The following is a 15,442-nucleotide window of genomic DNA, read 5'->3' as shown; positions in this document are numbered from 1 at the left end:
GGGAAGGGGGCAGCGTAGGAACAGAAGCAGTGGCGAAGTTCGGGCTCTCCTAGTGAGTTTGTCAAGGCAGAGCCAGGAGACAGGCCTTCAGGCGCAAGGGCTGCGGCCGCTGCCGGCCTGCAGGCCTCGAGTCCGCCAGAAACATGTAGCCTGTCCTCAGGCGGCCGAGCACATGTTATAAGGGAAAACTTAGACTAAGAACTCCCCGTAAACGGTCACTTTACCACGTTTGGAAATCCTGGGTTTAGAAAACAGGAAACTGAGAAACCACCCAAACAGGCCTGGGGAGGAAGGCGCGTTTCCGCAAAGTTTTCTGGTTGAAGCGTCGGAAGGACCGAACCCTGAAAGCCCTCGCTCTGGAGCCTCGTGGAGGTTTTGCCACCTACCCCTGGGGAGGGGGATTTCCAGAGCTCTAACACCTCAGTGTTACAGCTGCAGGGCAGTCCCCCGTCCCCCATGGATTCCTGGTGGGGCCAGGCGGGCAGAGTGGGAACGCCCTGGTGGGGCCCGGGCCGTGATCGGCCCTCTGAGTCCAGAGGAGAGGCTGTCCGCCCTGAGGCCCGCAGGTGATACCTGCTTAACTGGCATCAGATGAAGAGGTGTTGCGTGAGGGAGGGAAGCGGTACCGAGCTGCCTCCCCCCCCCAACCCCCGCCCCGCACGGCTGGCAGAGCTTAAGCGAAGGCACACACCTCCTTGGCTGGGAACCAGCCACGTGCGCGTGGGGATGTTTAGAGAGTCTGCTGCCCTTTCAGCACTGGGTTTCTTGGGGGATTCTGCCGGTAGCTGGCTCGATGCTCTTAGGTCACGAATGCTCAAGTCTTGATTTTCTCTGTTGTCCTCCCTTGCCAGTTAAGGCTCGCATGTGTTAGGGGCTGACTCGTGCTAGCGTCGTTTTGTTAAAGTCACTCTAGTCTGCAGTGCCAGGGGGTCTGGGGACAACACATCTCTGTCGCGCTTGCTGTTTGCAGTCCCCGCCCCATCCCTGTGCCTCACAGCCTCCTCGTGACTCTGTGCTCCAGGGCCTCTCATCACCACTTGAAACTCCCCATCCCTGCTGCTCCAGGGGAAAGGACTGGAGGGGAGAATAGACACAGTGCTCCTAACATTTCAGAATAAAAGTTGTGGTGGCCACAATATTGAGTGTTGCATTCAGGTTGAAAGCACATGAAAATGGGCCCGTTTTTTTTTTTTTCCTTTCTGTCAATTTTTTTTAAAGTATATTTGATTTAAGTGCTGTGGTAATTTCTGCTGTACAGCAAATTATTCAGTTATACATATTTATGCATTCCTTTTTCACATTCTTTTCCATGATGGTTTATCATAGGATATTAAATATAGTTCTCTGGGCTATACAGTAAGACCTTGTTGTTTATGCATTCGATATATAATAGCTCACATCTGCTAATCCCAACCTCCCACTCCATCCCTTCCCCAACCCCCTTCCCCTTGGCAACCACCAGTCTGTTCTCTATGTCCGTGATTCTGTTTCTGTTTCATAGGCAGGTTCATTTGTGTCATGTTTTAGATTTCATGTGTGATATCATATGGTATTTGTCTTTCTCTTTCTGACTTACTTAGTATGATAATCTCTAGGTCCATCCATGTTGCTGCGAATGGCATTATTTCATTCTTCTTTATGGCTGAGTAATATTCCATTGTATGTATGTACCACATCTTCTTTATCCATTCATCTGTTGATGGACATTTAGGTTGCTTCCATGTCTTGACTATTGTGAATAGTACAGCTATGAACATAGCGGGGGTGCGTATATCTTTTTGAATTATACTTTTGTCCAGATATATGCCCAGGAGTGGGATGGCTGGGTCATATGGTAGTTCTATTTTTAGGTTTTTTTTTTTTTTTTTTTTTTTTTTTTTTAGTTTTAGTCTTTTAAGGAACCTCCATACTGTTCTCCCTAGTGGCTGTACCAATTTACATTCCCACCAACAGTGGAGGAGGGTTCCCTTGTTTCTACACCCTCTCCAGCATTATTAGTTATCTATTTTATACACATCATTATATACATGTCAATCCCAATCTCCCAGTTCATCCCACCACCACCACCCACCCCTGCCGCTTTCCCCCCTTGGTGTCCATACGTTTGTTCTCTACATCTGTGTCTCTATTTCTGCCTTGCAAGCCGGTTCATCTGTACCATTTTTCTAGGTTCCACATATATGCATTGATATACGATGTTTGTTTTTCTCTTTCTGACTTACTTCACTCTGTATGACAGTCTCTGGGTCCATCCACATCTCTACAATGTTAGTTGTAGAGTTGGGTTTTTTTGTTTTTTGTTTTTTTGCAGTACGCGGGCCTCTCACTGTTGTGGCCTCTCCCGTTGCGGAGCACAGGCTCCGGATGCACAGGCTCAGCGGCCATGGGTCACGGGCCCAGCCGCTCCACGGCATGTGAGATCCTCCCGGACCGGGGCACGAACCCGCGTCCTCTGCACCGGCAGGCGGACTCTCAACCACTGCGCCACCAGGGAAGCCCCAGTTGTAGAGTTTTTGATATGACCATTCTGACTGGTGTGAGGTGATACCTCACTGTAGTTTTGATTTGCATTTCTCTAATAATTAGTGATGTTGAGCATCTTTTCATGTGCCTCTTGGCCATCTGTATGTCTTCTTTAGAGAAATGTCTATTTAGGTCTTCTGAAAATGGGCCAGTTGTTGTAAGGGGTGCCTGGATGGGTTGGAGTTCTGAGACCAGGCACTGAGGAAAGAAGAGTCCCAGCTAGTTGGATCCTAGGAATCGGAGCAGGCACAGCCTGTGCCAGATGCTGGCATGCGGGGAACAGATGAAGTGGTTCAGCAGGCACCCCTGGGCTTTTTAAGCCCCCAGCAAGCACTGCACAAGCCTTGCTTTGTACGCTGCATGGTGGCTAGAGCCGGGCATGGAGGGCGAGCTAGATTTTGAAACCGTGGGTTGCCTTTCTCCAGCTGAGCAACGTTGATAGGACCTGTAAGAACAACAGGCCAATTTGTGGGGCTCCGTTTTACTTTGGTTGTCTTGCACCTTCTTCCTGGTGGGAGAAAATATTACTACAGTGTGGAACATAATTTAGTGATTCTACTGAGTTCAAATTCTGAGACAATTAAGTTACGAACAGAGAAGAGAATGACTAATCTATTAATCTCACTGTGACTACAAAGGGAAACAACAGTTGTGTGATTAAGTCTGTTTGTAGGCAGTGTTCTCATTCCATCCGGCAAATAATACATTTTCGAACAATTTCTCCATGTATTTAATGGAGATCAAAATTTAACTGAGCCGGTAACATCTCAAGCTATTAGAGATGAGATAAAGAAAAATATTTAATAAACACATCAGTGTAAATGACCTGATACAATCCAGACTCTGCACCCTTAGTGTAACCATTTCCTTGCTCTTTGGTCCAAAACAGAGTGGTTAGGCCTGGTTACCAACTGCTTCCACGGGCAGAAGAAAATTGCTCATATGTTCTATGGCTCCAGGCATTACAAAAACAAAGTATTTTTTTACATTGGGGAAAAAAGAAACTGTTTAATAACAAATTCTAAAACAATTCAAAGGGAACTTAATTTGCTAGTTATTTTGTATGTATGGGGTGTCTCTCATTTTCCACTCGCTGTACGTTCGCGGAGGTCAGTGAGATCTTCAGCCCGCGACGGGGTGTGCGCAGAGGGATGAAGCGCACAGCTCCTGGCAGCGGGCGCAGCAGACACTGTCCGGCTCCACGCGACTCCAAACCTGGGCTTTCCCCGCCGTGTACCTCCTTCCATTATAAGCAACTGATTTTTAAAGTTTAAATTACTATTCAGGAAGAAGGATGCCTGTATATTGTAACAAATGCAGGTGGTGAACAAGCTTACAAACAGCAGAAACGTTTTCCTAGTGGACAGTTATTTCAGCAGAGCCCATGGGCAGGTGCTCACTCAGTAAATAGGTATTGAATGAGTGCATTGGCCAATTCTGTTTAACGCCGGTTTACTGGCCTGCAACATTGCCGACGGTAAACAACAAGAGCATTTTTCTTCAGCTAGGCAAGTTCTAATTTAGGTTGATTCATGCTAGTGACGTTTATTTTAACTGGCTGTCTTGGTATACCCGATATATTCTCCGATCTCCCTCAAAACCACTCCTAGCTGCAGAGTAAGACAATGTAGGTTTTCCGCATTAGAGAGCTGGAGAAGTTTTGGAAGTTTGCAGCTGCCAAAATGGTATCCACTAAGTAATAGCCAACAAAACCAATCATCTTTTTTTTCCCCATAATACATACATAGGCATTTAGAATCCCATTCTTCTATTAAGATGCTTCAGACTATTCAGTGTCTATTAAAAAGCGGTTCAGATTTTGTGCACGTATACATGTACGTATCCCTGGAGGTCAGGCTTCACAGGGCAGCTCTTAAAATTTCTGTGTATGAAAGATAACATCCTGTGGCAGATGTAGCAACCTGTACAAGTAGTACGTCGTGCGGAATTTAAGTTTCTCCTTTCTGTCGGGACCATGCGTCGCTCCCTCGTGACTTCTCCTGTAAAAGGAAAGCCACGCAGACATCTTGTTCTTGCTCGCGGGCCCCTGACCAGAAGTTTCCATATCGTTTCAACCTTCTAGAGGAAAAGACATAGTTTCCTAATGTATAGAGGAAAAAATTGTTGTATTTAGGACAGCCATAGTTGTGAAGGTGTTCCAAGGCTCCTTCCAGCCGAACAGGTAGTTGCCAGCAACCATACAAACTAAAGCCACAAGGAAAGCGCCCCTTGCTTGGTAAGGACCGGTGCGTCAGCTGTGACCTCCGAGAGAGGCTGGCCATCCTCTAGCAACAAGCTCCGGCCTCGAGCTCGCTGCGAGGAAGGAAGCTGAAGCCGAATCGCTGCAAGAGCAAACAGAAGCAGTGGCCGGAGGGGAGTCCCTCCACCCCGTCGCCCCAGGAGAGTGTGTCCCTTGGTCTGTGTGTGCCTCTCAGGGGACTCTTGGACTCTCCTTTCACCAAAACTGCTGCCTGCAGAAAGCAGGATTTGGGAAGAATGGGCCAGGAGTGAGCACCGTGCCACGACATCCAGGTTATCTAGGAAGAGTTATTCTGGAGGAAATATGAATAGAAAACTAGGAGGGACCAAGTTGTGGCCCGGAGGATTCAAACAACCCATTTCTTTCAATATTGTTTACCCATTTTTTTGCATCATAAAAACGTAGAGGAGGAGGAACCCAGGGAGAGGAGACTTGAGTAGGCTTTGGCTGAGGCTCAAGTCTCACAACTATCCTTGCTCTGTTCACTTGACAGACAGACTTTTATCACTAATCAGTTTCTTTCTAAGACTCAGAAGAACCAATGTGTTGCTATGACCTGTTTTTCCCCCCAAAAGTAACACCCTAGATTTTTCCTACACTTCCTCGGATCTTATAGTTAACTTCCGGAGAGAGCACGGTGGCAGCTTTAAACAGTTATAACTTCTTGGTTCATGTATGTTAAGAAAACAGAGTTTCAAATGAATATGAAACCTTTGACAAGTAGGTCCCCTGAACGTAATAGACATTTTCCCCTGCTTCAAGTTTAGGACTAAATGAAGAGGAATTGGAGAGGTTCCAGAGGATACTAATGAAAATGATTAAAGGACCAATGATGAAAGGTTCAAGGAATTGGGATTACTTAGCCTGGAGAAGAGAAATTTGAGGGGTGATTTAATGGCAGTCTTCAAGTACAGTATGTGGAGGGTTATTACAAGTATGGTAGCCAGCTGTTCTCCAGCTGTAGTGAAGGTTGAAAAAAGGAAACAGAACTAGAATTTCAGCAAGACATTGAAGTTAGATCAGTGGTGTCGGTGGTTTTCAGACTAGCTCAATGGACTGTGGAAGCTTTGTGGAAGGCCATGAAATGCTGATGTTTTAAACTTAAAATACGGAGGTTCTACTAAATCCGATACCAGCCTATATATAGTATAACAAATGCTTAAGGGAGAATTATGGAGTTCAAACTCAAAATTGGGAAAATGTTGACTTTGGGGAGATGAATGGGAGTTAAAGCACGGGGATACCTTGATTCGGGGAGCCCAGTTTTGAGAACCCATGGGCTCTGATCACGGGCTGCACCAGCACACCTGCAGTGGCGCCGGCTGGAGCCCGTGAGGATGTCTGGGTTCTCAGGAAGGGAGAGAATCATTCTCACCTGAATCCTGTTGCCCTGATTTCCACCTACCCGTGGGAGAGGAGGAGGTGGGGTTCCAGGCTGCAGGAGGACCCCTACGGACTGCATGGCCTGGAGATGGGGGGAGGGTGTGGGCCTGTCCCCGAGGCAGCCTCACGGGCAGCACCCCCATCATGCGGACACACCAGCTCTGGCCTGGCCTATGGATTTAGGTCACCATTACCAACTGCAGGTTATCAGGAACTTCACTCTTTAAAAAAAAAAAAAAAAAGACTTGTTTTTAAATGTTTTATTACAAAGCTTTTTTAAAAAAATGCTCAGCACGTTAACTCAAACTGGAATGACAAACGTTAGATGACAGTTTTGGGCAAAGGCTGTGCCTTGCTATTTAAAAAAAAAATGGGTACATCAATGCTCATTTTAACAACTGGCTTAAAATTCCACTAATTGGCTAATAAAAACAGATACAAATACAGAACAATTAAAGTAATAACAATTCAAGTGCTGGGCTTTTTACAACAAGGGGGTGAGAAGGAAAGAAATGAAAATTCACTGCAAACTGGTCTGCTGAAAGTAACTGTTAAGGTTTACCATTTAAAAAAAAGAGAAGAGATCATAAGAAAAATAAAATGAAAGAGGACTGCCAACTGCTACCCACAGAGTGGACTGGCTGTTACGTTTACTTAGCTCTATCGGACACCTTACAAAGACAGGCTACTATTATTACAGGTAATTCACCGAGAAGCCCCTTAGCGGACAAGATATCCCTCAAAAGAAGAAGGCTTCTTTTCATTTTTATTTCAAACTCTTCCAGATCTTTCAATTTTACTTAAAAAGCTCATCGCTAGCAAAATATACAAGAAGATTAAAACTAAAAAGTGTAAATTAAAAAAATTCAAGTTTAAAAAAAAAGAAGCAAACAAGATTGATCCTTTTGCACTGTTAAATAAAAGCTTGCGGAAAAGAGAAACAAACATGAAACCAGAAACAAAGAGGGAACTCTTCCACAAGTTCCCTCCGGGATGCTGACGGCTGTGCTTCGGCCGCTCCCAGGGCTCGGGGCAGGCAAAAGCAGCCAAGTTACTGTCCTTGCCAGGAGGTTACAGGTACGGAGGCGGGATGCTCTGGGAAGTGCACAGCGGAGATGGGGGAGGAAAGCTGCTCAGCTGACCCAGGGCCTGCTAGCATTCTCATGTGCTTTTTTTCTTTTGAAAAACCTTGTATGCTTTTTATTGTGGAACATGGCTCTCGCAGTAGATGAAAGGGGGTTTGGCAGTGATTGTCTTTATGGATCAGCGTCTCTAGCAGTGACCTCAGGGTGAAGTTGGTGTCATTTCTCCTTTGGGGTCGACTGGGCAAGCCGTGGAGACAGTCTGGGTGTTCAACAAGCTTCCATCTCCAGGAGAGGTCCCGGGGTCGCTGCCTTGGCTTTGCACGTTGGGAATGAGCTTCGTTTTCCACCTCAAGAAGGAACAAATAAAGTACTGTGAATGTGAATTTGCCACAGACCTTTACAGATTTTAACCTCTATTTCATACAGCACATGTCTTAAGATCTCTGCATTTAATTAATCCACGTTGTTGATCTGGTGATGGCTAAAAGAGGTTGCCCTATGGTAGCCCTAAATCCTCAGACTATGTTAGAGAATAAGTGTACTTTACTGAAATGTTTACCCTGGTTCCATGTATATGTACATAAATGTACAGGGTTACGATGTGAAATACACATAATACTTTAGATCATGGTTAAAAAAAAAAATCTGTTGGAAAAACATCAGGAGGGAACGGCCAAACATGAATCGTAATGGCAGGCAGTGGCCAGATCAGGGAAGACTTGTCATTCTAAAGTGTTTGTTTGGTCTTTTTAGTCCACTGTGGGGAGCCAGTGTAGGATTTTACATGACACTAAACCACACGCAAGTTAGTCAATGCCCCTCACACTCCTACAACAAGCCCCCCTTGTGACCGGGATGGTCTGTGTCCGCTCATATTCAGTCTTGAGGTGCATACGCTTCTCCAATCTTAGACTTTTCAATTCTCAAGAGTTTTTTCCTTCATAACAACCAGGATCTCTAACGTTAGCCTTGGAATGTACACTCAACAAGTATTTAAAGATATTGCTGTAAGAGCATTCAGAAAGCAGAATCCCTAAATCCCAAAAGCTTTAATAATCTGAGTTTTAAAAAGTGATTAAAAATAAAATATAACATTGTAACAAGATGAGACAAAGACAAAAGGAAAGTGAAAGCATCTCCAAGGTCAACTCCTCTCTGGAGAGCATCCGCCTCCCCTGCTTCTCCCCTGGGGAGACTGCTTCGTCCAGCTGCAGGGAAGCACCTACTCTACCTGGGTCTTTGGCACCTCAGACTCATCTCAACTCTTTGTGCTTGCAGTGTCCTTGTTATTAGCAGACATTTCCTTTAAAAAAAATTCTAAAAAGTGGAGTGCATTCCTTTATGCTTTTTATTTCAGTGGAAAGACATCTTAGAGGAGAAATAAAAGGAAGCTTTGAGATAGTTTAATAATGAAAACTCAACTCTGGGTAGCGAGTTACAGTCTACACCGCGCTGTTCAGAGAAGATGGATCTGTAGCCCGGGAGCCGTGAGGACGGGCTCTGCCAATGCCTCTAAGGGGCTCAGAGAGTGCGGGGCGCAGAGTGAGCCCTGCTATTAGGGCTCTTACCAGCCACATGTTAGCATCGTCAGAATCACGGCAACCACCACCGCTGCTGTCCCTCAAAATGACTTACCAGAGCTGAGAAGAAACTGTTTACCCGGGTGGCTAGTAAACAAACAAAACAAGCAAAAGCAAAATGGGAGGAAATCAGCCACAGAATGTTGCCTTCAACAGAATGAGGTCTTCAATGACGGTTTCAATTCCTATTCTGCAAAATTAACCTTCCTCCATTTAACAGGAAAACCACACTACAGCTTTGTGGTTTTTAAACTTGAAGCAGAGTAGAGATGCTTCACACAGGAGGATGGAAGAGCTGCGAAAGGCCCTGGCTTTTCAAGGAGGCAGGAGCAGAGCCCAGGCGGGGGTGAAGGCAGCGCCTGCAGACTCCTATTCACACCGTGCTTGGGCTCATGACTCTCAAAAGGCCCGGTCCCAGTTGCTTTTGCTGGTGGGGAATGGCGAGCAGCCCCGGGCCAGGAGCGCACAGCAGCTGGACACCAGTGCCGTGGTTCAGGACAGACTGGCCTCAGCCGCCAGGAGCGCCTGTCTGCTCACGGAGACAAACTGTCCCTCTGCTGGGACCCGTGCCCACCCCAGCCTCAGGCTGACTCCGAAGTCAGACGGTCAGCGGCCCGCGTGGCCCTGCGGCGGCCTCCACTCTCCTGCACTGACCACTCATCGAGTCGTCCTCTCTCCTCACGGCACCCAAAGTGCCGCCTCCTCCCCGCTTCTTGAGAGCATAACAACATAATTACTAACCCGATCCCGGCTGCCCAGAGCGGCCATCTTTCACAAGGATAATACGCGCTTCCCTGGGAAGAATTTCGACATCTAATAAAGCCAGTGCTTCCTACAGTCTCCCGTTTCCCCACTGTTGTTTCATTATCGTAGTGTCCTCTTAGAAATCCTCCTGAAAAGCTGCTTTCAGAGGTGCTCTGTACAACTGCCAACCAAAAAGCGACTCTTCCCCACCTGGGATGCTCTCCTTATAGTGTAGCTAGTATTTAAATAAGTGGGCAAGGAAACTGTCTATCAAGTAAGGCACCTTATTTGAACCTGGTTGCTCCTTTAAAATATAGGGTCACCAGGGCAGACCAGTCTTACCCCCAGATGGGAGAAATGGGGGTAAAAAGCCTTGCAGTGTTGCTTTACAGACATAAAACAGGTCAAATCAAGATTCTTTTCAAGAAACCACAGGCATGAGGCTCGGGAGACTGGAGACTTCCCACATCTAAGTCTTCACGGGGGGCTGCAGCTGAAGCTGGGCCGGCCAGGCGAGCCCCGCGCAGCCCAGCCCAGCGGTGGAGTCGGTGTAATCAAAGCCGCAATTACCGCGCCCGCTTCAAAGGGAGCTCGGAGGTCCGTCTTACACGTCAGGCTTGGGCTCCCTCCGCCGGCACTCACCACGTGGGCCATTTGCTGAGTGGGTGTGAAGGAAGCACAGGAAAACGCCCTCCCCCACCACCGTCCAGCTGAAACCCAGGAAGCTCCTCTCCTGGACCAGACTCCAATCTGGACAAAATATCCCACTAACCAAATGGAAGCAGGAACCCAAACAGGCGGAGTCGCTTATTTAGAGCCCAAGCGGTAAAGGGACATCTCAAGATTTCAAGAGGGACCTGCGTCTGGAAGACGACCAGCACTGACCGAGGCATTAGGGCCTTCTAGGCCTTGGCTCAAAAGATGTGAAGAGAGGGAGAGGGAAAATTCCTTCTTCTTACGTGCAAACGTAAGCCAAGCGCGGGGCCAGCCCATATCCTTGAGGTCCTACGGCCCAGCCCCCTTCCCAGGCTGTGCCCCCAGCAGGAGGGGCTGCGGAAACAAGCCCATTAGTGGCCGAGGTGGGGGTGGGAAGAGGGGCGACGCGTGACCAGGACCCACCGGCTCAGCTGGAGCCATGCCTGTAAGCTCACTTCCCCGTCCAGAAATGGTAACTCGAAAGGAAGGTGGTTGGAGTAAGAGCTCCTCCCTCCGCCTCCCCAATGTTACTAGCAAGGAGTGGGAAACTTTAAAGTGTTTTTAGTTATGATGTGAAATTTGAGGGAAGAGTATCAGAGATCAGCCTGGGAGAGACGAAGAGAGGCAGGGGCTTTGCAAAGATCGCCCTCCTCACAGCAGCACACACACCGCCTCACGCCTACTGCCCAAGTTCTCCTGCCCCACCTTGGGGCAAACGGACACAAGCCGCCATCTCAGGGCGTGAACTCCTGCGCCGCACAAAGCCGCCTGTGGATGGACGCAGAGAGCAGACTTCCAGAGCAGGACGCGAGCGCGACAGAGCTGGTCTGGCCCTGCTGTCCTAGAGGGAACTGAGGCATCTGGTTGTTAGCGGCTGGTGGGAGGGGCCCCTAGAGACTCCCCAGGCCTCCTGGCTCCCCACGGGTCACAGGAGCTGGTAAGGAGGAAGGAAGAAGAACGACGTGCGCTGAGCGCTGCTGTGCCAGGCGCTGGGACACGACGTCATGCGATCACGACAGCTCCGCTGACTGCAGCGCGTTTACACAGAAGGATCCCGCTGCGGGAGGGGCGAAAGGCCTTGCCTAAGGTCACCCAACCTACAGGTGGCAGGATTAGCTTCTGAGCCCTAAATCCAAGTTCTCTCCAGCACACCTCGGGCCTAAATTATCACTCATTTGCTTCTCCTTGCCTGCCTGCCTGCCGTGCCCGTCACTAGTCAGCAGCACTGCGGAGGTGGAGGTGGTCTCCACCTGGACCACTGCCCACCCCAAGAGGCTATGCTCTGTTTGAAAGCAGGGTGAGAGAACAAAGGGCCTAAGAAAGTAACTTTGAAACTTAAATCTCTAAGATCGAAAGTATAACCTACAAAGGCCACCTTCAGGTCTTTGAAAGTAAGTACTACCCAGTCTTTGAGAAAAAGAAGAGATGGTAACGCGTGGTTAGGAAGGTTAGCGCTGACTCTCCTTTCTACAGCTGAGCTAGTCCTGAAGTCCCAGCATCAAGCTAGTCAGTCCCCCAGTCGCCAGTCACAGCTCTGACACCAGATGATCCCCAGAACGTGGAGGAGGGAGGGAGGGAGGGGTCAGTGAGACAAGGGGTCACTGGCCCCGGGCTTGGATCCAGGTTATACAGACCGAGGCAGGGTCACTGAATCTGTGCGGTTCCTTCCCGTGCGGTTATGCAAAGCGTAACTGTGACCAGTGAAAGCAGACTTCTTCGGCAATGCCGAGATGATGCTGAGGCAGGCCTGGAACTATTGATAAATTGCTCGAGGGGGAAATTCTGGTTTCCATCTGCAGCTGATGGTTCCTCTTCCTGATCAGCCCTTTGTGTCTCCCTGTGAGGACGTACACCACCATCGGTTGGCTGGGCCTCCCAGTGTAGGTCTCACCCACTAGACCTTCACCTCTGCTGGGAACACTACCGAAACATTCTCGCGGAAAGTTTTGAATCAGAGACCCTCAAAACCCATTTTAATTCTGTATATTAAAGTGCTTCAGGAGGACAGTAACTATGGAGACGCATCTACCCACCTCCAAATTTTTATCCAGTTCACCTTTCTCTCTACAAGTTCTCCTGCACTAAAAATGCTAACTTCACCTTCTAAAAATGAGGCAACAGAATGAGCACACACTTCTGTGTGTTTTTCCTTTTTACCGTCATGTAGTACGAGTCTAGGGAGGTGACAATGCATTGTGGGTGCTGAGCATGAGCTCTGAAGACAGAGTTGTCCTGAGCAAGTTACCTGAACACGCCACACCCGTTTCCTCACCTGTGAAATGGAAATAGTTAAGTTGCTGTACCTCATCACGTGTGTTGAGGGGATGAAAGGAGATAAAACACGTGACAGGCTTGGTAAGTACCTGGCATCTGAAAGGGCGCAATGAATGCTGGTTACTGCAGTGGGTGGAGACTTGAGTTACAGAGAGACAGAGCCAGGTGTGGACCTGTCCCTGCTGCACACCAGCCACGTACGTGGCCCTGGACAAGTTACTGACGTTTTCTCATCCCTCAAACAGGGCAGAGATCCCTCCCCATACAGGGCTGCCTCAAGGACGGGATGGAGAGGCTTCTATTAGAGCACCCAGGACAGGATACGTGGTCCAGAAATGTTAGTTCCATTTCTGTTGTTCCAATCTCACACAGCATGTTCAGGGAGTAAAAGCAAGATTTATACTATTTACAGAACTTCTGGTGGAAAATTACGACCAATAGAGAATTCTGGAAAAATCTCTCATGAAATATCACAAAATATCCTATAAAATAGAATGTCTGCAGAAACACACTGATAGCTGGGAAAAGTAATCCCAAGAGGGCAGCAAAAAATGTGTCATTATATTTACGGAGACTGTACCTAAAAATTTAGAAAACTTCAGGTTAGATTTGACTTAGGACTTAAGCAAAAAAGCGGGCACTACTGTTTGACTGAGGGGCTTTCGTTTTTTTTCTCCTCATTCTGTCAAAAAGAATAGAATGACTTTGCTAAGGTTCCCAGATAGTTCTAGGCAGGATCACCCTGCTCCTCTGGGTCTGTTGACTGGCAGCTTCAGGCCCAAAGGACACAGCTGAGGAAAAGGAAGTGAGAAGGCCTCAAGGTCTCACTGTAGTTATCAAGAAATTCAAGCAAAAAAAAAAAAAAAGAAAAGCATATTTACCCTTCCTAATAAGAGCACCCTCCATGCGCCAACTCAGGCCTCGTTTACTTTTAATGTATATATTATTCAAATAAGCTTTGTTTTCTGGTTCCCAAATCTACAAAATGGATCAGAAGGAAAACTACTTTAGGGGAGGGGTACACAGTCCTAGACAGAACAAGAAGACACAATAAATAAAAAAGAGCAGATTTTAAAAAAAACCCATTATTTGGGGTCATCTAGAAGGGTCAAATAGCATCAATTCCTTGTTACCATTTACCATATGGTACATTACACTGTAGAATAATGGCATGAGGCATTAAGTAATATTTAATTTTCATGTACTCTGGTGAAGAAAGAGGTGCACTCACAAGAGTGAAAATTAAAAATTACACGTTTTGATACTTAAAGAGGTAAACCTGGAGTTCTCTGGGAAACTCCGTTATCCAGGATGATTTCCCTCAAGTTCTGGATGGTTCAGTGAGAAAACATTCTGTCAAACTAAATTTGTCCAAAATAATTTGTTATTCTCTGAAGTATTAGAATAATAGCATGGATCTTAATGTCATAGGGCTTTCATGAACAATACTAAATATTCCGTATCTCAAGAGGGTTGTAATGATGAGCCTCATTCTTCTCTCCGTCTACTATTATCTTTTAATGGCACGTGATCACTCTTGCTAGCCAAGGGTCCAGTTCCCTGTTTGTTTCCCAAGGCAACTGAAACACAATTGTAGCTCTTCTGACCATTAAAGAAAGAGGGGAAAAGAACTGATGGGAAGGACACTGCAGCAAAACAGAGATCTTAAAAGCTTTCACCGTATGTACGATCCTCTCCCAGTTCCTTCACGAACGCACAGTTGCCTAGAGAAAATCACCCTGTCTGCTGATCTAACAGGCCCAGCCACCAGTTTATTAGTGAGCTGTGGTGGACGTCTGCTGGGTTGCAGCCTGCCTCCCTCTTCATTATCCCAATGCCAACACAGCCCCAGTGGGAGCGGTGAGCCCCCGACAGCTGTCTTGTACTGTGTGACCATCTGCTGTGGCCACAGTTGATTGCAGATGGGGGTAGAAGTTTGACCCAAGCTGGGCTAGCCGGAGTCCCTTCTCTGGAATTTGACTTTGTATTGGTTTATGTTTTGGCCACGCGGCATGTGGGATCTTAGTTCCCCGACCAGGGATCAAAAGCCTGTGTCCCCTGCAGTGGAAGCGCAGAGTCCTAACCACTGGACTGCTAGGGAAGTCCCCCTTCTCTGGAATTTGAAAGAGTTTTCTCTTTTGGAGACTGGTACTGTAAGAACATGTGAGCTTGCGGGGTTCTGGACACATGGATCAAAGAACTGAGGAGGCCAATCTGCAGAAGGAGAGGATGTGATTTGGGGGAGGGGCAGATATAAGAGACAGCAGAAGCGTCTGGACAGTTTTCCAAGCCCACCTTCTAGTGCTCTCTTCGGCCTCCGCACGGTGCTCCTGCCCCTTTAAATAGAGGCCCTCAGCCTCGAGGGGGCTGTTTCTGCTCTTTGTGATGAAAAGGCTCGCATCGCGTGAGCACGCGTAAGGCATTCTGGAGAATGGTTAGAACCTGAAAACCTGCGGTCCACGCACAGCTTGGTCTAGCCACACGGTGCCGTGAGGCAGCCATCTCCGTTTCGGACAGCGTGCCCAAGGCTGCCCTTGCTATCAGTGTCTGAATTTTCCTGCTGAACGGTCTTACTAGGGAGTCCCTAGGAAGAACACTGCAGTCAAGTGTCACTGCCGTGTGAATTCTCTACAACTTTTCCACTAACTCACGACACGTTTTGCAGGGGTTTGCAGCCAGACGTAAGAGGAGGGGAACACGGGTAGGCTACCCCAGCCAGGCAGGGACAGACCTCCGTGTCCTAGGCACAGCACACCTGCGATCCTGACAAGACAAATGACACGCCTGCGGTCGTTTCCATCAGGATCCAGACGCTTGGCCAACGGGTAGGCAAGGTCCTGCACTGGCTGGGCCACCACTCAGAGGATGCTCAGGAGGAGCTTGGGGACAGCACTGAG

At 47.8% G+C, this 15,442-nt stretch overlaps 1 protein-coding gene across 4 annotated transcripts in view; it reads right to left on the bottom strand.

The window, feature by feature from the left end:
* Positions 1-6,411: 6,411 nt before the first annotated feature.
* Positions 6,412-15,442, bottom strand: part of LEF1 (lymphoid enhancer binding factor 1) — a 120,484-nt gene continuing 111,453 nt past the window's right edge. For all 4 annotated transcript variants that reach the window (XM_082600563.1, XM_082600565.1, XM_082600564.1 and 1 more), the window contains one exon: positions 6,412-7,598. Coding sequence is in view for 2 of the 4 variants with exons in the window: in XM_082600565.1 (XP_082456691.1) it covers positions 7,519-7,598 (80 nt within the window). In the remaining 2 variants the exon portion in view is untranslated. The remainder of the gene's footprint in view (positions 7,599-15,442) is intronic.

The sequence above is a fragment of the Mesoplodon mirus genome, assembly GCF_964341445.2.
Source record: "Mesoplodon mirus genome assembly, chromosome: 2".
Lineage (NCBI taxonomy): Eukaryota > Metazoa > Chordata > Mammalia > Artiodactyla > Ziphiidae > Mesoplodon > Mesoplodon mirus.
The sequence above is the reverse complement of the archived record's forward strand: the minus strand, read 5'-3'. Positions and strand labels throughout refer to the sequence as shown.